Here is a 22,520-nt window from a genome sequence, read left to right on the forward strand (position 1 = left end):
CTGTGGTGGGTGGGATTGGTATAAAAAGGCCAGATCTTAGGTTATGATTAGATGGCCTCCCGAGTAACTCATGCAGAAACCAGCGTCTTTTGTAGTAGTCCTTTGTCTGTTGTTGAAGTCCTTTAGAGAGTTGGGTTTCCCTTTCTACTCTAGGGCAGGTCTAGTTAGTCCATCATCTGTGTTAGTTGGTGGGGAGGAGAAGGTACAGCTCCAGTGTTGCAAGGAGGAGAGGAGCGCGTCTTATCTCTATTTTGGTGACCCCTGAGCTCATTGGTATGTAGCCTCATGGTCATCTGGTGGGCAGTGGAGGAGATTTATGGCTCTTCTTTATGGCCCCGCCATTTTAGTTAGTGGAGAGTGCAGGGGCCGCTTTGAACACAGCATTAATTTTGCATGCCAATACCGCTGTGTTAGATCATTCAGAGCATTCATAGTAGTTATTTGCGTGACTAAAACTTCAGGAACCTCATGAACACCGTGCTCACCATGCTGCAACAGTGTTAATCAGGACAAGCAGCTCCCCCACTCGCCTGTGCAGACACTGCATTTGGGAGCAGACTAACTTATACTTGTGCGCCAATTATTGGGGGGGGTGGCGGAAGGGCATCTGACTGAGAGACACGATGTGAGCAATGATCCACGATCTCACCGAGAGTCTCACGGGGGTAGGGTTGTCCTCGCTCACCTGCACTCGTTCAGACCGCTCTCCCCCCCCCATCTGCAAGGTTACATCCCCGATCACAGCTCCAAAACATCTCAGGGAGTGGAGTGGGGGGGGCGCAGAGCACAGCTTGCAGAGTGGGGGGGGGGGGGGGACACAGAGCTCACCTTGGCAGCAGTGCGCTTGCTTTCTCTGGTGTCGCCGAGTTGTGTAGATTCCGACCCGGAGCCCAGCAGTCGGGCAGGAGCTCAGCGAGCAGGACAGCCCGTGGGGCACCGGGGGTCTCGGCGTTGATTGCAGCTCATCTTGGCAGCAGGGCGCTTTTTCCACCGGTGTTGCTGCGTTGCGTAGAATCCGACCCGGAGCAGCAGTCAGGCAGGCAGGAGCTCGGCGAGCAGGACAGCACAGCTCCCGACAGAAGTTGCTCTGCCCAAAACACACAGACAGGGCAAAAACCGAGGCCGCTCCAGCTGCCCCATTAACCCGAGCTTGTTGATCCACTGGGAGGGGGGAGGGAGGGAAGCCTCCCGCCGGAGCGCTGCTGCAGACAGGGCACACCGGAGACGCTTAGATGCCCATTGCTCCCTTCTCGTTGCTCCACAGTCTCCCCAGCATCCCGCCGGAAAACGCTGCCCAACGCACCCAAACAGGGGGCACAGCCGTTCTGGGTGCCGAATGCACCAATCTCTTTGATCCACTGGGAGGGGGGGGGGGGAAGCCTCCCGCCGGCGCGTCCTCTATCACCCGCTCCGGATCTGTAAGTACCCACTCCCGTCCGCTTGTTTCCCGCCCCGGCGGCTTCAGTGACACTGATCACTTGCCGGCGGTGATTGCAGGCAAGCAGGGCACCTCCACACTCAAGGGGGCATCTAGATATACAATTCGTTTTACCCTTAATTTCCCATAAACTACTGAAGGTATTTACACCAAAGCACAATCTGTGGTCCAAGATCTAGTTTACTGCCAAATTTGGTCTAATTCTGCTCAGCACTTTTTGTTGTAGCCATTCCTAGAGTAGTCTATGGAACATGCGTAGGGATTTTGCGTTTTGAGACCTGCCGCTTTTTCTCCGCCCCAGCTTTATAGAACTTTGTGCACCTTTTCATGCACATAGAGGTGCACCTTTTCGTCAAACGGTGCCAAAGTTATTAGCAACACAAATGTTTTTTCTGTGGTACAGCTGACCTAACTAGATCTGTTTAGTGGCTGTCCCCGGGGTCAGAGAAGACTTGGGGAAGGGAGGCCGCTCAGTCACCCTCCTTTTTATGGGGAAAAAAAGCCCTGGTTAGTCTGGTCCTCAGGGCCTTAGGAGGCTCTGTGAGGGGGAGCACACAGCTACACTCCCTTTTATTAAAGAAATAAAAGGTGCTGTGGCCACCCCTTTTGCTGTACTCTAAGGGGGTTGGATTTGTTTGGTGTTAAAACATTAAGTTAAAAACACTATAGTTTACTGAAAAAAATACAAAGGTTAAAATAACGTAATTAGTTTAATGTCTGTTAAATGAATGTAGTGAACTGAAAACCCCCCACAAATTCACAAGTTCATTAGCAGCGCTAGCTTAACCTTCTCACCAGCCATGCACTACTTATAACCTCACTCATAATGTTCTATAACCTCATTTATGACCTGTTCTGTTCATTTATGACATCACTGACAACTAAAATTACATTTATGACATTCTTCCCCTTTCCTTGATTACTTTTGCAGCACTCTGGGGCGAATTATTAAGGTAACACAGGAAGTGATCGACTACCGGGAGTGGATTAGGAAAAAATGGGGAAGCAAAGTAAATGAATCATCCGATCTGCTGGGTAAGTACTTCACTATTACCCACTGTTTAAAGCTTCCTTTTAGTGTCTTAAGTGCAAATATTTCTGTTCATGGGATTGTCTTAAGTATGTATGAGCTGGACCCGTGACACCTTTTAAAATAAATTCACTTAATTTGTGTAAAGCAAAAACTCCTGGACCCAAATTTTTTTTCTTAACACTTATTTGAATTTCTTTCGCATATAGAAAACATTGTGTATACTTGTCATATAAAACCGCTCGCAGCGGTTTGTGAGCTACATTGGAAGCAGTCCAGCTGGGGAGGAAGGGAGCACAGCGGGACTCGATTTACCAGGAGCCCCGCAGCCACCGTCACCGCGCTCCACCCCCTGATGCCACCTGATAGCAGCTCCCGCGGAGCGGGGGCCACGAGCAGTTAACAGCGGTTTGTGAGCCACATTGGAAGCAGTCCAGCTGGGGAGGAAGGGAGCCCAGCTTGACTCCATTTACCAGGAGCCCCGCAGCCGACCGTCACCGCGCTTCACCCACTGACGCCCTACAGCCTACATCACTGGGAACGCCTCCCCGCATCGCGGGACGCACGCGGGACGAAGCCCGGTCTAAGGGCGGGCCCGTTTGAGCCCGCTCGAGGCTGGAACAGGCTGGGCTGGGCCTACCCTCTAACATCGACATCAGGACACTGGGCTGACTGACATTCAACGGTAAGACCAAACGCCTGGTCCAAAGATTTGATAAACTTGTCAATCTGTGTAGAGGCCTTTATTTTCAGCCATAAGTGGCGTTGTAAAGGAAAAGAAAGGGCTGAAGAGGGGGGGGACCAATGAGAACACTGGATTACTTTATCACAGCCTCTAATGTGATCGCCCAAGAGATTGAGGTAACAGATCGACTATCGCTTGGTCCAGGGACAGTGAGGTGCCCAATGGAGGTTGGACAACTGCGGGATTCTCTACCGCCCCAGGCCAGTAAAAATATAATTATTGATTAACCGCCGCTGCTGGGTAACGCCACGTCGAATACGGCGGGGGAGTCTGTGACAGAAAACAAGTCACTGGATCAGTCAGCCTGTCCAATAACTAGGTCTAAGACTGCCCCCCACAAGTGCAGAAAGGACCCACCAAAGGACAAACAAGGCCCTAAAAACAAGAAGAGGGCAGGGGGTAAACAAAAGGAAAATCGTTCCAATGGACAAGGCCAACAAAGCCAGTTGCAGAGGGACATAAACTTGTGGAACAAAATGCGGAGGTGGAGTCGGAGACTGTGACAACTTTAGTGACTCCGAATATCCCTGATACTCCTGAGGTCCCCGTGGTTACCTTGAATAGTGCCTTTTGGGAGAAAGTGGGGAATATCATTGCTGATTGCTTAACGCCTCTAATGAATAGAATGTCAGCTATTGAAGCAAATTTACGAACGCTCACTAATGCTTTAGACCAGATCCCTGGTGACCTAACAAGCCTCAAAAATATCAATATTGTGCACCTACCCCCAACCCCCCCTGGTGCTAAGCCCAGAAGTGGAGTAAGGTCATTACCAGACCTGCAAAGGGCTCAGGTGGCCGGAGCACGCTACCGGCCAAATCTGGGTCTGCCACGAATAGGCCGTGCCGGAGGGATCAGGGGGTCAGGAGCTCACCACCAGCCAAACAGGGACCGGTTACGAATCAGACTGACAGGTACGCCCAAAGTAAGGATAAGCCTAGACACATCCAGAATGCTGCCCTAAATCCCCAAAGTACTACCAAAATATTAAGCATGCAAATTGATCTACCCCCAGAATGTAGCCCTCTTGTTGTAGTTCTATAGGGGTACCACCGATGACTAACGTTATTGAAGATCCACATACTTCATTAAAGAACAAAGTTACTGATTGGCTCAATAAGAACAGACCATTACCGCCGAACGTGAAAAGTGAAATCCTGCATGTTCGAAGGGTATCATGAGTGGGCCACAGAACCAAGGACCACATGGGGGATTGTATCCTAATTAACTTTAGGGACACACGGATAGTGTCTCATATGTCAGTGGACACAGCCTACACCGCATCAGCAATTCAGTCTCTCCCCCTTTCGTATTTTTATCCCCCGGCTCTAGCGCCAGAACCAGTATGGAATTTAGTTGTCCCCTTACCAAGGAAAGGTTTTAGCCAGGGAAGGCCTAGAGAATCCCAGTTAACCGAGGCGGTTTCCCTACACAATAGATTTAGCTGCTTAGACATGGTGGACTGACTGAGACCGAGTCAACCGGACAATAATAATAGGGGCCCAACTGAGGCAGATTCTGAGGCAGAGTCGGAAGATGGGGTTGATCGAGGCAGATGGTCACAAGAAGAAATAGGGGACAGCAAGGGAGGAAGCTGTGAGGCGGTCATATTGACTCTAGCTGATGCAAATAACTGCCCACCCTCTAGGGAGCCTGTGGCTGACCCTATTGGGGAGGGCAAGCTCTTGCCCAGTCCTGTGGGTGAAACAGGTCCACCCGAGTAGCCAAATGTCGAGCAAAACAAGAGGGGAGCTATGGGCCCCAAAGCACAGGTAATAAAATTATTGTCCTGGAATCTGGCAGGACTATGTAATAAACTCTCCTGTCCGGATTGGGGAGCCTTTGTGGATGAAAATGACGTGTGTTTGTTCCAGGAGACTTGGGCGAGAATGGAGCAATTTAGGGTGGGCTTCGCCTCTTTCTTTGTCCAGGCAGTCTGGGGAGGGAGAGGTCGTCCCTCGGGAGGCCTTACAATCTGGGTGGGATCCCATCTGGTCTGTAAAGCTTCAGTACTCAGTACTCACTCCAGAGACATCCAATGTGTAGTTCTTGCCTTGCCAAATGCCTATAATCTAGCATTGATTAATGTTTATTCACGTCCTGTTAGCATAGGCAGAGAGTCCAGCACTATTAATGATCTTTCCACCTTCATATCAACCATCCCAAATGATTTCCATATAGTGGTTGGGGGTGATCTGAATTGCCACTTTGAGCCCCTAGAGGGTCTCAACGAAGGTGCCTTAATGACTGAGGATGACCATTGGTCAATACCTATGACCCAGGCACCGTCTGCTAGGCCATGGTCTCCACTAGGCGTACAGGTCACGGCACTTACTATCACTTATTCAATACGTGCATGTAATGGCCGTACCCCCTCGGATAGCCCAGCCAAATGCACATATAATAAACTGGGACAAACGTCACATCTTGACTATATCTTATTGGAAACTAGGCTCTGGCCGATGGGAATTGATTTCACTGTGTTGACTAGATTGGACAGTGACCATAATAACTTAATTCTAGAAATGCGCCTGCCTAAATCTGGGAGGAGCGGAGCTCCCATGACGGGTGATAGCGACAATAATAATCTCACCCTGATCAACAATAGGCGCAGAGTTAGATGGTATAGCCTTAAGGAAAAACCAGAACAGATAGCGAAACTGTACAATTTTGCAATCCCAGTTCTGTCTGAGGTTGCTGCCCTCGTCGATCTACCATGGATTCTCTATCACAGCAAGAGGTCCTCCACGGGGACCTGGTTACTAGCCTAGCTGAGGTACTGAATCCCAGGGCGTCCCAAGAAGGGCAAGAGTGTCCCCTGCTCTTCCTGGTATAACAAGGCGTGCAGGAGGTCCAAGTCTGAGTTGGCGCTGGCCCTTAAAGACAATAATAGAACGGTAATAAAATAAAGAAGGGCTTGCTATAAAAGGCTAATCAAGAGCGCGAAGGAAGAGTGGGACCAGGATAAGTGGACCAGTCTATCTTTTGCTTTAGACACCAAAGACTATAAAACATTTTGGTCCTTAATTAACACCGGTACAGGTGCACCGAAAACAGCTGTAGAACCTAACCTAGCGTCACAGGTATGGGATGGCCATTTCCGGGCTCTATATTCTAACGTGGTTCCCCTTGATGAACATACTAACCCATTTACTTTCGGCCCGTATACTGTCCAGCCAGAGGAGTGCAAGGTCACGGTGGCTGATTTTTGTATTTCGATTAACAAATTGGCCGCAAATAAAGCACCCGGCCTGAAAAAAACTCCCAGGCGACCTCTTCAAGCACCCACCGGAAGTCTGGGGTCCCTATCTCCGGATTATGTTTAACGCAATCCTAAGAGGCCTGGCTCTCCCCAGTACTTGGCAGGGAGCAGAGATAGTCCCTATCTTTAAAAAAGACTCACCACTGCTCCCATCCAACTACAGACCTATAAGTCTCATCGATGTCCCTCGGAAGATCTTTGCGAGACTTATCCTGGAACGGTTACAGGACTGGATGGAGGAGTTTGCAATACTCAGCCCTTATCAGGCAGGGTTTAGGAAGAACACCTCCACCGTGGACCCAATTTTTCGACTAGTGCTTTTGCACTGGAAAACGGTGTGTATAGAGGGGGGCAGCCTCTATATGGTGTCCGTCGACATCCGCTCTGCCTTTGATCTCGTACCCAGGGGTAAACTCTTGAGTGTGCTTCTTGAGCTGGGTATTCCTATCCATCTCCTTTCAGTCCTGATGAGGCTACATGAGGCCAATTTCGCCCAAGTCAGATGCGGGAGGAGTGGCGAATTGACATCTAGATTCCCCGTTGACCGGGGGTAAGGCAAGGCAAGGCTGTGTGCTTGCCCCGACCCTGTTTTGCCTCTGTCAACGGGGTAGTCGTGCATCTAAACGGTGTCCAGAATAACGATGCACCCAGGCTGGCAGGGAATAGGGTACCAGCGATAATGTTTGCCGATGACACCCCATTGCTCTCCAGATCTCCAATGAGCATTCAGCGAATACTGGATGGGTTTGCAGAATTTTGTACTGCCTGGGGTTTGGAGATCAATTCACTCGAAACAAAATTTATGATCTTCAACCCGCCTAGAAACAAAAGACCTAATCCTATTCTAGACAAAACAAGATTGGAAAGGGTAAGCACTTTTGTTTACCTCGTGGTCACGATTAATGAGAGCTTGTCGTGGGGCCCCCAGCAAGTTAAATCCCAACTAAAACTTGCTTAACTATCGGGCGGGATCCTCAGACTATCCAATCTGTCAACGATAAAACCTCTCTGCCCACCTTTGGTATACAAATCACAATCCAGGGGTGCAAGTATGTATGGTGGTGAGCTATCGGGTCATTGCAATCAAATCCAAATCACTAGGGTGGAGAACAACTTTTTACGGCATTTGTTGGCCCTTCCTCCTAGTACCCTGTTGCTCCCACTAAGACTTGATATGGGGATCACGCCAATTGCCGAGGAGCTAGCCTTAAAACCAATAAGGTATTGGCGCTGGCTATGGGTTACGCCAGAGCTGATTAACTATAGGCAGGAGCTCAGAGAAATAGTTATCTGTACGAGCATATCCAAATTTTCGTGGCTCACCTATATTAAGAAGGAATGCACTAGGCTGGGACTTCCTGTTCTATGGTATGACCCAGAGCAGGGCTGCAAAGAGATCTCAGCCAATATGCTCACGAAAATATATCGAGCTGAGAATGAGGATGGCTCTGAGTAATCCCAATAATGGTTCTAGAACTGCTACCTTTCTGTTGGTTAAAGACTCATACCGCTTTGAACGTTTTTTAGATATAATCTAACCTGTTGTAGCCAGAAAATTGTTTGTGCAATGGAGGCATGGAGTATTACCCTTACGAACCTTCACATGCAACTGGACAATGTTTGCTCCGAAAAATTGCCCTTTTTGTGAACACGTTAGTGAAACTGAGCCACATGTATTCTTTTTCTGCCCTGCCAATCATAAACCGAGGAAGTACTGGTTTATCCCACTGTGCAAAAACCTTGGCTTTCGGCAGTGTGCGCATGCGCTCAGAGTATTGAAAACTGACACCGCCGGACCAATTGTTTTTGCTGTCTCGCATTTTTTGGCTGCTATGGGGCGCATTCGTAGAGTTTTAACTAATCGGGGTTAAGTCTCGCCAATGAGTCAAAAGACCAATTTCGCTTTGTTTCTAATTAATTCAACAATATTGCTCTGTTTTTAACTGTATTTTATCTATTGTTCTGTAGTAGGGATCTCGGTGTATAGTCATAATCTAGTGAGTAGTCCCGCCCATGTGCGTGGACCCCGGAGCAATCAAAAATCTCTTAAAGTGTCGAAAAATGCAGAACTGCACAGACACTTACGAGAGAATTAAAGACAGATAATGCTGCCTATATTCACAGGCTACACTGTCCAGTACTTCAACTAGAAATTCCACCAAAAATCCACAAACAGCAAAGCCTGTCCAGATTTCCCTTGCTTTAACAGCAAAACCCTCTGGAATGATAGAGAGGAAGACATGGACCGACAAGCCCCATAGGCTGCCATTATGTGGCTCAGAACAGGATACTGTGCCTTTAAGAGAACTTTCCAGAACTTCACAGTATCCCAGAATGCACTGCAGGTCCCTTTTACTTTCAGTTCTTTTTTCCTGCTCCTGCAAGCAGGACCCTGGAGAATTGAGCTCTCCCTTTTCAAGGATTTCTTGGTGATTTTTTTCACTTTTTTCAAGTTAATTGAGTGCTTTTCTTGAAGTACTTTGGTATTTCTTCCTGTTTGTCTTTTGGTGCACTCTTTAATTGTCAAATATGCCTGCATTATTCGACAAGTGCCCGGAGTGCTCCAGGAAGAAGGCCAAGTCTGACCCACACGAGGTGTGTATCATCTGCCTTCCTTCATCCCTTGTCCCAGAGGAGTGTGACATCTGCCAGGGTTTCTCTAGCAGGACCCTGAGGGATAGGATGAAGATCAGGCTTCAGGGCCTCGAAGACAGAATATACCAATCAACATAAGAGTGTCAACAGAACTAAGAAACAAAAGTAAAGGCAAGAAGGGTTCGAGGTGTCATAGATTTACTAGCACCAGAATGGATACCCAGTTAGTAAGAAGGTGAGATACACGTGCTCAGTGTAAACTTAAAAGGACCCTCAGGCCCCAACTGAGATTTGGTAGCCAGTTGTCTTCATTGGGTCCCAGATAGTAGAAAAGAAATCAGAATTGGTGATTAGGGTGACCATGGTTCTTAGTTCTGTTGACACTCTTATGTATATTGGTATATATATCATTTGTAAGGGGTACAAGAGTGGCTTCCTGACCCTTTCTCTCTCGTTGATTGAATTTATTTTTTTCCTCGAAGACAGAAGACTGAAGGCACAAGGTGGGTCTGGAGGGGCTTCCTCTGCCCATGCTGAGGCCTCTGGGGGGGCTCCCCAGGGGCAGGAAGACCAGCAAGCGTCCCCATTCTCCGTCTGTGTCGATTGCACCGACTACGGCGTTGAGAGGGATGACTGCAGTCTGTTCCCCGTCTCCCCAGAGCTCTGGGTCGAAGCGGCGTCAACGTTCGGCGTCGAGGGAACTGAACAGACCGCTGTCGAGATCTCCTGTGACGATTTCGTTGTCGAGTTATCGACGTCGAAAGGCCCGCCGTCGGCGCTCGCCGTTGAGGCGACACCGCCGTTCGCCATCGGTGAAGAGGAGAAGAGGAGAAAGTCGTCATCGAGGGGATCCTTGACGTCGAGGAGAAGGTCGCCGTCGAGGCGAAGGAGGTTGCCGTCGAGGCAAAGGAGGTTGCCGTCGAGGCAAAGGAGGTTGCCGTCGAGGCAAAGGAGGTTGCCGTCGAGGCAAAGGAGGTTGCCGTCGAGGCAAAGGAGGTTGCCGTCGAGGCAAAGGAGGCCGCCGGCTCCCACCCCGCCTCCACTTCCACCACTTCCTCCTCCTCAACCTCAGCCTCATCCTCCACCTCAGCTACCGGCTAGCAAGCTTCCTCCGAGGACAGTTTCACTGCCACAATATCCGACGACTCCTAAGGGGACCCCTCGGCCGAGTGCCCCAGCCAAACCAAAGTCGCCCGCTCCGGTGGAACCAGCAGGACGGCCGAAGCCAAGGAGGTCGCGATCCCGCTCCGGACGGAGGGGGAGATCGCGCAGTCGTCACAGATCCTCCACGAGGTCAAGACGGCGCCACAGGAGGCGCGGATCACGGTCTCGCACGGACTCGACCAGGACCTACTCCACGACGTTGTCGGAATCCCCGGGGACGAGGGTGTCTCCCGTGGATGACATCCGCACATTCCAGGATGTTCTCCTGAGGGGTGCAGCAAAATTGGGAATCACGGTGACGGCTCCAACACCTACGACGTCCGTGATTTTTGAGACACTTCATAAGAAGCATCTGTCTCGCCCTTTACTGCCGCTTGTACCAGGATTGGTAGAGCCCGCGGAGGAGCTGTTCCTCACGCCTGCAGTGACGAAAGCCGCTCCATCCCGGCTTCTTAAGAAGTACAGGGCTCTGGATTCCGACCCTGCTTTTCTACAGAAAGACCCGATTTCGGACTCCGTTATCGTTACGGCTGCCAGGAAACAACATTCTACCTCCCCGTCTTCTACCGTGCCTCCTGATATGGAGAGCCGATGGATCGATTCTGCTGGCAGGAAGGCCTGTGGGACGGCATCTACGGCCATGAAGGCCTCTAGCGATGCGGCTCTGCTAGGACGGTATGATCGTGCCCTGTGGGAATCCCTCCAGCAGTTCACAGAACTCCTGCCACGAGATAAGGAGGATTTCCTGGAGATCCTAAAGGAAGAGATGCTGGTTTCGAACGAGGTCATCAGCGCGGCTGCTGATATCTCTCTTGGCTGCCCATGGGTACTGTCATGGGATCAACCAGCGACGCCATGCTTGGCTCAGGCTCACATCACTCAAGCCGGAAGCCCAGCAGCTGGTGGCCAATCTGCCCTTCTCGGGGGAAACCCTGTTCGGCAAACATGCGGACGATGAAATGGCCCGCATGAAAGCGGAGGCTGAGACGCTGACGGTCGTGGGCTTGGAGAAGTCCAAAGGAAAGAAGGCCTACCGTCCGTTCCAGAGACGGTTTGGGGCACAGGGCAGAGGACGAGGACAGGCTTCGGGACAGCAGCAGCAACAGCCGCAGCAGTTCCGGGGGTTCCAGAAGCGCCAGAAGGGTAGAGGAGGCCAGCAGTCCTCTACAGCGAACAAGGGCCCGGCTGGGTCTCGACCCTGAGCGGTTACTTCCCCTACATCCGTTACCCGTTCCGGTGGGGAGAAGCGTTCATTTTTTTCTGGCAGAGTGGAGAAAAATTACTCAGGACAAGTGGGTGCTGAATATTGTTTGCAATGGATACAGTCTTCGGTTCACCAGCCCGCCTCCATCAATTCCTCCGGTCGGCTCGCCGTTTCAGCTGCGCGAGCTCCAGGCGGAGGCCGATATCCTGTTGAGGAAAAGGGCGATAGAAAACGTACCTCTGTCTCAAAGAGGAAGAGGTCTGTACTCCCGGTTCGCAAAAAGGACAATAACCAGTTCAGGCCCATTCTGGATTTGCAACAAGAAAACAAGTGGATTCGCAGAGAGAAGTTTCGCATGATGTGGTTGCATCAGATTTATCCTCAGCTGCAACAGGGAGACTGGCTGTGGGCCATAGACCTACAGGATGCGTACTTCCATGTGCCCATTGCACACAAACACAGGAAGTTCCTGCGATTCCTAGTCGGCACCAATCATTACCAATACACAGTACTGCCATTCGCACTGAAGTCTGCGCCCAGAACATTCTCGAAGTGCATGGCAGTGGTAGCCGCACACCTAAGGAAGAACAAGGTGTTTGTCTACCCATACCTGGACGATTGGTTGATCAAGGCCTCCTTCTCAGAAGCTCAAGCACACTTCCAGAAGACGTGCGTTCTCTTGAACAAGCTGGGGTTGCACATCAACCTGTCCAAGTCGGTCTCAACTCCGGTCCAGTGCATACAGTACTTGGGAGCCTCCATCAATATGCTGTCAGCAAGCGTGTCTCCTTCGGAGGAGCGGCGATTATCACTCCTTCGGAAGGCTCAGGCTCTTATGACCACTCCATCTAAAACAGTGAGGACGGTGTCTTCTCTACTGGGATCGATGGCCTCTTGTATCTTCCTCACGCCACACGCACGGCTGCACATGAGACCATTGCAGGAGTGCTTGGCGGATCAGTGGGATCAGAGGAAAGGATCTTGGGACGACAGGATCCGACTGTCTCTGCATGCTCTTCAGTCTCTGAAGTGGTGGTGTTCGGTGGAGAAACTCCTGAGAGGGGTTCCCTTCCACAAGGACATTCCCACGCAGACTATCGTGACGGATGCGTCTCTCCACGGCTGGGGGGGCGCACTCCGGAGACTTACAGATTCAAGGGATGTGGTCCCAGACGGAGTCCACGTACCACATCAATTTCCTGTTCACTTGGCGCTGATGGCCTTTCTTCCGTCCTTCCAGGCTAACTCTGCTTGTGCAAACGGACAATACGACCACGATGTATTACCTCAACAAGCAGGGGGGGTTGAGATCGCGCACCCTGTCGCAGGAGGCGCAAGCGATCTGGCACTGGCTTCTAGCCAGAGGACTGACGATAACGGCTACCCATCTACCAGGTGTGCAGAATGTTCAGGCAGACGCACTGAGCAGACTGATTCAGGAAAACCACGAATGGGTCATAAACGACGAGGTACTAGGAGAAGTCTTCGCAAGGTAGGGGACTCCAGACGTTGATCTGTTCGCCACCGCCGAAAACAGCAAATGCCGAGACTTCGCCTCCAGGTACTACCAGCCAGGGACGCTAGGGAATGCGTTATGGATCAACTGGTCGAACAGCTTTCTGTACGCTTTTCCACCCATTCCCCTGATTCTGATGGTGCTCATCAAGCTGTCCCGGTCCAGGGCGCGGATGATACTAATTGCCCCGGAATGGCCCAGGCAGTGGTGGTTCACGGACCTGCTTCACCGGTCTCTCCTACCTCACATACGGCTGCCGTGCAGGCCAGACCTTCTCACGATGTTCGGGGGGCAGATGTTGCACCCCAACCTATCGTCTTTGAGTTTGGCGGCATGGCTCCTGAGAGAGTGCAATATGGCCATTTGAATCTACCTGAAGATTGCATGGACATACTGAAGGAGGCTAAGCGACCTTCCACTCGGACCTCCTATGCTTCCAAGTGGAAGAGGTTTTGCATCTGGTGCAAGTCCAAGAACTATGACCCAACGACGTGTAAGGAAGATGTCATCCTTCCGTATCTTCTACATCTGGCGCAGTCTGGCCTTAATGTCCATTCCATTATTTATTTATTATATATATATATATATATATATATATATATATATATATATATATATATTTAAATTTATAATGCGCAACAGCTAACCACAGTGGGTTTCCCGGCGCAAGGGATAGACTGGAGAAGAAAAACAGACATCTCAATAGCACCATGAATCAGCCAAAGAGGCATGAAGATCATTGGAAAAGTATAGTTTTCTGTTTTTTCCATTAAGGTTCATCTTGCTGTGCTGACTGCCTACAGGAAATGCCCTTCACAGACTTCCTTCTTTCAGATCCCTGTGATCAAAGATTTTTTGGAAGGCTTGAAGAAAGTGTTCCCTCCTGTCCGGCTTCCTTCGCCTTCATGGGAATTGAATGTGGTGCTGTCCAGATTGATGAAGGAGCCTTTTGAACCTATTCATAAGGCTTTGTTGCAGCACCTGTCCTGGAAGGCGGCGTTCCTCGTGGCCATTACATCGGCCCGCAGGGTGAGTGAAATATAGGCGTTGTTGCCAAGAACCTTATACTGTATTTCATGCTGCTACGGTTGTTATGCGTACTCACCCTAAATTTCTTCCAAAGGTTATATCTGATTTTCATGTTAACCAGACCATAACTTTACCTACGTTTTTTCAGAATCCTTCCTCTCCAGCGGAAAGGTCCCTGGATGGTAGGAGGGTGTTGAAATTTTATCTGGATAAAACCAAGGATATTCGTAGGTCAGACCAATCGTTTATCAATTATGGATCAGTCAGGACGGGTCTTGCTACCTCTAAATAGTCCATCTCGAGGTGGATTGTGTCCTGTATACAATTGTGTTACCAAAAAGCTAATAAGACCTTCGGGGGTAAACCTTAGGCTCATTCCACCAGGGGCAAAGCTGCCACGACTGCTTTGCTCCGTAATGTTCCGATTGCAGAAATCTGCAGGGCGGCAACTTAGAAGTCGATCCATACCTTTGCTAAGCATTACTGCCTGGACACTGATGCCAGAGTAGATGCTCAGGTTGGGCAGGCTTTGCTGCGAAATCTGTTCGCACAGTAGTGGTATTATTTCTCTTTGCTCCACCGCCGCTTGGTGTGGGGATGGGCTTGCCGTTCTATTCACTAGATTATGACTATACACAGAGATCCCCTACTACAGAAGGAGTAGTTTCTGTCCTGTAACTCCAGTTCTGTAGTAGGGGTATCTCTGTTATAGTCATAAGCGCCCGCCCTCCTCCCCGGTGGAGAGAGATATTCATGTAAGGAATGCTACAGGTCTGGCGTGTTACGCCTTCAAAAAGAACAAAGTAAAAAGGACCTGCAGTGCATTCTGGGATACTGTGAAGTTCTGGGAAGTTCTCTTAAAGGCACAGTATCCTGTTCTGAGCCACATAATGGCAGCCTATGGGGCTTGTCTGTCCATGTCTTCCTATCTATCATTCCAGAGGGTTTTGCGGTTAAAGCAAGGGAAATCTGGACAGGCTTTGCTGTTTGTGGATTTTTGGTGCAATTTCTAGTTGAAGTGCTGGACAGTGTAGCCTGTGGATATAGGCTTCATTATCTGTCTTTAATTCTCTCATAAGTGTCTGTGCAGTTCTGCATTTTTCGATACTTTAAGTGATTATTTTTGATTGCTCCGGGGTCCACGCACATGGGCGGGACTAATCACTAGATTATGACTACAACAGAGATTCCCCTACTACAGAACTGGAGTTACAGGACAGAAACTACTCCTTCTAAATTTTAGGTGAAATGTGATAATTGCCATGTACAAACTATGTTAATTATAAATTTGCGCTTTTATGGAATTTCTTACCGAAAAAAAGATTTTATGATGATATAAAACCATCCGGCAGATTGCATCTATTTCAGCGTTTATATATCCAATAAGGTACATACATCCAGGATTGAGCTCTGTGAATGCCATCCAGTTGAGAATCCTAGCATCCCTCAGTTTGAGTGTTGTCTTCTGGTCGCTCGTCTTCGTTACCAGGTGTGAAACCCCTTCCCAGTACTCTTGAATTACCTCGAAAGCCCAAACTGCATGTAAAAATACTCCTTTTGCAGAGTGGCAAATAACAGTGCCCTACCAACCTTCTAGAGATGCTCAGTGTTTTAAATGACTGTGGAGATGTGTGAACCGAATGACTAGTAGCTTGGCAGATTTAGCAAAGTCTCTTGGAGCCATCTTTTTTTCCCTTAACTCATCCTCTCTTAACTGACCCAGATCTTGGTTCAAAAGGATTGCAGCTTTAAGAATAGTTTAGAAGTATTTATTAATCTATACAATTAGTTTCAGGATATCCGGTCCTGCTCTGTTAAACCTGTAACAAAGTTGCACTATAATTGGATATACTTTGGTAGATTTACTAAATCTGTGATGTAGTCCTTAGTCCTGTCTTGGATGTCTCAGATTTCTAGAACTCAGATTTGTGGAGTTAATATTCTTTGCTTAATTTAGGAAAATACTTCATGTCTTCCTTCGCAAACATTGCCTATCTTAGATCCCAATACGTTCCCACGACCGTTATCAACGTAGATTAGTAGAGTGCCCCTAACCATTTGCCCTGCCACAGCAGGAACTTCCTAAGTTAAATTGTCCCCCTTTGCTTACCAGAGTAGGATCTTGCATCACCAGTGTAACACCACTTTGATAACAGATGCAAAACTGTTATTTGCGACCTATTAAGGAAATCTATTAAGTCAGGTACCCAGAATACGTCCATCTCTAGTCAGAGCTGGGTCATCCGACAAGCTAATTGTTTACAAGAAATACTTGGTTGGTCTAATAATAGAGGTCCATGTCTGCCATACCTTAACCACATCTTGCACCAACTGTTGACTTGTTAAATGCAATCTTGAGTCTTGCCTACTGACAAACATGTTCTATATAGTGTTAAAGTGTGCAGGTTATCATAATGGCTATTTTTGCAGTGTACAGAATGTAGGGTGTTAATTTTGAATGGATTGAATAGGTCTACAGTACCGAAAATAATATTCAGTAACCTGTTTCAGCTGACTAGGTCTCTCTGCAGTTTTAACTGGAATATTGTTACAAGCTTCTAGTATAACATACCATTGCCCCCTCCATCTGGCCCGCAAGAGGCTAACTCAATCATGAACTCCTAGCAGAATATGGGATTTGGAAACAGTCCCCATTCTTTCCCAAGTTTGAGATCCCTTAATATGCATAGAAAGCACCTGAGCTTGTTGATGCATGCATACATAATGGCATGTTTCATCCTGTATAGTTTGACAGTCATTGATGAAGCGTGTTATCTATTTAGGCGGTATCTGGGAGAGGTTATCTGGTTTAGGGCACATTACCTATAAGCATTTGTATTAGTTTTCTATACTCTGAGGCAAGCAGTGTGATGAAAGCGGTTTGTCCATAAAGCAAGTGCCACTTTCATCACCACCATCAGTCATTGCTAGTTGTTTCCCTGTGTGATCTGGGAGACGCCCCGCTGGAAAAGGTTGGCGCAAAAGTATCTCACGAAGGTCCTTGGGTACTCAAATCTGAAATATTCTGATCTCCAAAATTACTTCTTCTCCAAAATTACTTCTCTAAATGTTCTTTACCTGATAGACTTCTAGCGTCAGATTCCTTACCTTAGAATGTTCCTTGGGCATCAGACTGGATACAGAAAGCTTTTCTGAGTAGGCCCCTTGCGCACTGGCAGAAGTCATCGTTCAACTTGTGTCATCATTCGCATAGGCCTCTCAAGCAGTGACTTGTGCGGTGCCTATAGAGGCACCACCCTAGTGTGCTGACCTCGGTTTCATGACTGTTCCTTCGTTTCTGTGCCTGCAGCTTGGATTCGAATCGCGCTCCCCTCAATCACTTTGACTCCATGTTCTGTCAAACGCTTAGGCCTGGAGCTAGACCATGACTCCAAGGCCTGCCCAGATTGTAAGACCATGAATCCTAAAGTCATCAATGAGTGAGCCATGAAGCTCCTGGCTACACAACATACAACTCTGCACCGCTTCTTGTCAAGAGGGAGGTCCCGGGACCTCTGAGTCACTCGCGCCGTTAATCACGATCCAGGACTACTTCCGAGTCTCTCAAGAAGTCAAAGTGTACTTTACCTTCTCCAGGCTGGTCCAAGATATCAGACGGCATGTGAGAAGAATGCCATAAGTCTAGGCCCTGCTCTCACATCTTCCCCATGATGCCTCATCCTGAATCCGTTCCACGATCCCCAGCGTTTGCCAGAGTGACTCTCGCCCACTTACGTGGGGTCTGTGAGGCCTTGCATGTCATTTTTGGGTGGCTGGGCGCCTCTGGAGCACCTTTGGACCACCTTTGGACCCCATGGGTTTGGGAGGAACACCAACTGGATTTTGGATGACTGGTTTGCCCTCTTTGCCAGTTGAAACCCCTGGATCCATTAGTAGATTGGGATTGGCCATGACTTAACTTTTTTCGGTATCTGTTCCAAAGACACCGTTGTCAATATCGCCAACCCCTTTGTAATTCCTGAGTCCGATACAGAGCTAGTCTTGTCTTGCCCGCTACCAGCTGGACCCAGCATCAAAGGGCACATTTACTGCTCCAGTGCACAGCTTTTGGTCCCGTTTGTATTACTGACTGATGACTTGAGAGGTCTGTGCCTGTATGTGTGATATAACACTTGCCTAAAACCTTGTTGGACCATGTGCCTGTTAGTCTAGAGCGGAGTCCCCAACTGTGTTACAGTTTATGTGGCAGTTCCTACCCACAGCCCTGTGAGATGCTACGATGTGCCATTATTGCGTATTTTACTGATGAAGGTTCCTTCGTAGGTATCTGCACTGTAGGAGGCATTCAAATATATTGTTTTTGAGTTTGTATTAGCACTCAAGCAGGTATACTCAAGACCCTCCAGACACAACTGAGAAACCTAGAACCGACATTACACACACTTGAACGTAATTATGAACCCAGTCCAGATCCTCATATTTTAGCTGATGTCCTTGAATGCGGTCACTAACTAAAGTGATGCAGCTGTTCAAGAAATTAGGTACATGTCCCAACGGTATGAGGTTTGAGCATATGAAGAGGGAGGATGCCTGGGACAATGTCTAGCTACGAAGCTGCGGCACCCTCGGCCCACATCCTCATTGTAAAAACGAGATCTCCTGATGGTGCAGTCAATTATGACAAGCCCTCTATTCTGACAAGCTTCACTACCTTCTACACCTACCTTTATAATATTCACTACACTGGTTCCGTCCTGTGGTGGTAGAATATCTAGATATTGCTTTAGGTGTCCGCTGTACAGAGGGAATAAATATCTCAACCTATAACAATAGAAGAAATTAAAGAAGCTCTAAATTCCCTTCCGGATGGCTAGGCCCCTGGTCTAGATGTCCTAATCAGTAAATTCTATAAAGAGGTTGTCTCAAACCTTGTCCCAAACCCCCATGCCATGTATGAGGAATTGTACAATCAACACACAATATCGCCTACTCTTAGAGAAGCTATCCTTATCGCTCTCTTGAATCCTTACAAGGTGCCAGAATATTGTGAATCATACAGATCTCTGTCCCTCATTAATGCAGATGCCAAAATGTTATCTAAGCTAATAGCAACTTTATTTATTATTTATCTACTTCGCAGTCTGGTACTACCGGACCAGTCTGGATTTGTGCCAGCATGCTTTGATGCATAACTTGAGCATTATCATGTGCTGCTCCACCAGCTCAATCCAAGCTTTGAGGAGGCGGCACATTTCCGACTTTGGATTAGACTTTTATACACAGACCCAGCTACTTTTCTTCGGGTGAATGAGACTACCTATATATAGGCAACAGGCAAAGCTGCCACCTCTCCCAATTATTATTTGCGCCTAATTTAGAGCCACTTGCGTGCATTCAATAATCAACGCTTTGCTTCAGCTCTGCAATTTACACTCTGGCCGTTGACATGGTGCTGTGTGTAAAAGCCCCAGCCGTCCACCTGGAGTCTACGATGCACAAATACGTACGATTTGGGCCCTTATTGTGCTTGACCATGAACTTGAATTAGTAGACCATCTTTCCCTTGACACCAGATAGTAAACTTAGTGAATTAGATTTCCCAGAGCTGTAATGCAGCTTAAAGATCCGGTAGAGAGATGGTCTAGGCTATCTTTTTCAATGGCATATAGTGTGGCATTGATGAAGATGGTGATATTATCCAAGTTTTTATACCTATTTGTTAACATTCCCGTTATATTATCACAGTATTTTATTTTAAAACTTAAGACACATTTGATAACCCTGGCGTGGGCTGAGAAGCAACCTAGAAGCAAATGGGATTCCATTACTCTACTATATGCGCAGGGCGGTTTTAATGTCCCAAACCTGGAGCTGCATTTCTTGTGCGCACCAGCCCACTTCGCTTACTACTGGCATCTCCCTCCACGCCTACGCTCTCCATTTAGCAATGGAGCATGATAATGCTCTCCCCATTCCGCTGGTTGTCATCTTGCCCCATACAAGAGATCCCATTGCACGCATTGAATTTAATACACTACTCTTTATGATGAAAGCAAGGCTCATGCTCTAGATACGTGCAAATCTGGAACCCTTAATTTCACCAGCACTCCTTTTATTATATCAGCCTGCTATATCATTCACACACTAACCCAGGGCGCTGGAGATCCTTCGTAAGGTGGAGTTGCGTACCATGAAGTAGATCTATCCCGGGTTACATTTATAGCACTAGAAGACATACCCCAGGCACAACGTCGTGCCTCGCTGCTGACCTTTATGTACATGTGGCTTCCTGCTGCGGTGCGAGCACTATTGCCTCTATTTCCATGTGAGCCTCCTGCTCTACACGTGCTACATACATTGGTGATGGGCACTACACAAAAAGATTATTACTAGACTACACATCGCTATGCAAAATGTAGACTGGCTCCTAATGTGGCGCTTGAAAGATGGAATGACGTGCTGAATCGGACATTGGAGTTTGCTGATTGTCTATTGTACTCAAACTAGCATGCTCCTGTCTAGTTGCAACTTGAATATAATGGATTAAGTATCTCCACCAAATGTATTATACCTCTGTCAAACTGTATAGGTTTAGCTTGTAGGAAGAAGCAAAATGTGTGCGGCGCAGAACACCAGACACTGGCTTTATGCTCATGCCATGGACTTGCCTTCCAGTATAAAAATACTGGATGCAGATCACTGGAACGTTGTCTGCCATGATAATGGAGCCTGTTGAATGTAGTCTGCAAGTATGTCTTCTTGATTTGGTAATTAAACTTGCAACCCAAAATACGTATGTTTACGACTGTAGCATTGCTGTTAGCGAAGAGAAGGGTTGTGCTTTGCTGAGGCAAACACAAACAAAACTTGCATGTCTCATGGACATGACCAACTGTAAAGAAGAGTTGGAGTTGTATGCTAAAGAACGGCAGTAACCTTTGTGGCCTGAGAATATCTGGGCCCCCTTTACTACACTCCTGTTAACCACTCCGGATCTCTCTTCCGGGTAGACCCGTCATGGTCAATAGCATATGAACTGGGTCATAATGTCTGGTATTGCCCTTACAGGGTTTGATGTAGCTGCTTACATTGATTTTGTAATATGCTGTGGTATTGTTTGTGTTTATACTCTAAACTTCATAATGAACGGGGAGATTTCAATTGCATAGCAGACCCTGAAATGGACAGATCACACCGCCACTTAAAGACTCTCCTGTCTTACTGTAGCTCGATCCTTTTGAGACTGGCAAACCCACTTGGGGCTAATGGATGCATGGCGCAGCGCACACTCGACTGACAGGGACTACTCGCACGTATCCCACACCCACGATTTGCATGTCTGCCTAGACACTTTACTTTTAAGGCACATCGGACCTCTACACCTAACTTATGGGGGCAGAGTACCTTACCAGAACAATCTCGGACCATAACCCGCTCATGCTTAGGCTAAAGGGGGGGGAATGTTATCACAGCCCATCCTTACATGGCGCCTTAAGCTGGAAGCCTTGGAAGACCAAGTCTTCCTACACTAGATTAGGGAACATTTCATACAATATTTTGCTGACAATGCGGCCTCCACGGACTCTAGAATCACGGAATGGGAGGCCTTTAAGGCCGTTTTCAGAGGGTGGTGCATGGCAACATCTATTGGGGTTCGTAGCATGCTTACAGCAGACAGAGAGCGGATGTGGCACTCAAGAACTCGGAGTGTAGACGGCCGGAACACCCGGAACTGAGGCAGGAACTACTAGAGGCCAAAGAAGAGGTAGCAGCTCAGGAAGAGCGTCTGCGCTGTTTTGACTACCAGAAGTACATGGATAGGACTCATGCTGAATGGGACAAGGCAGGGCGGCTGTTGGCATGGCTTGCTAATCCGTCCAAGCGGGGAACTAATATATTGACAATTCATGACCAGATAGGACGGCCCATACATAGGCAAGAGGAGATTAATAACAGATTCTGTGACTACTATGCCCACTTGTACAAAAGCATTGGCAGACGCGAAATAGATGGGATTGCAGACTATTTGTCACCCCTCCCGCTTCACACCCTTGAGGGGGAGGAGGCAGGGTTACTGGGAGCCGCAATTACAGAAATTACAGAACGGGAGATCAGGGGGGGGGGGGGGGGGGCGTCAAAGCTAAGGCACAAGGGAAAATTCCAGGCACCGACTGACTACCCCAGGAATTCTATGCCACATACCTTGCAGAACTAGCGCCTAGATTGGTGGAACTCTATGCGGAAACATGAGACAATGTCAGTCTACCACAGACAACACGAGAGGTGGTAATGATTCCCCTGCTCAAGACGACAAGAACCCCAATGGAGTGCACAGCATATCGACCGGTGTCGATGCTAAATTGACTTTAATATCCGAAGCAAGATATTAGCCACCAGACTGCTGCCACATATGACCTCCATGGTCCATTCTGACCAAACTGGATTCATCCCTAGCAGAAATACAACCCTTAACATCAGGTGTCTTTTCGCAGTTCTACAGCAGAGTACAGAGGAAGCTCCTGAAAGGGTGACCTTTGCTATCGATATTGAGAAAGCATTCGATAGTCTCGAATGGG

At 48.2% G+C, this 22,520-nt stretch overlaps 1 protein-coding gene across 1 annotated transcript in view; it reads left to right on the forward strand.

The window, feature by feature from the left end:
• Positions 1–22,520, forward strand: part of TENT4A (terminal nucleotidyltransferase 4A) — a 606,146-nt gene that overhangs the window by 439,059 nt on the left and 144,567 nt on the right. The window contains exon 9 of the mRNA XM_078687633.1: positions 2,370–2,473. Coding sequence (XP_078543759.1) covers positions 2,370–2,473 — 104 coding nt within the window. The remainder of the gene's footprint in view (positions 1–2,369; positions 2,474–22,520) is intronic.

Source organism: Lissotriton helveticus, chromosome 4_1 (assembly GCF_964261635.1).
Source record: "Lissotriton helveticus chromosome 4_1, aLisHel1.1, whole genome shotgun sequence".
Classification (NCBI taxonomy): domain Eukaryota; kingdom Metazoa; phylum Chordata; class Amphibia; order Caudata; family Salamandridae; genus Lissotriton; species Lissotriton helveticus.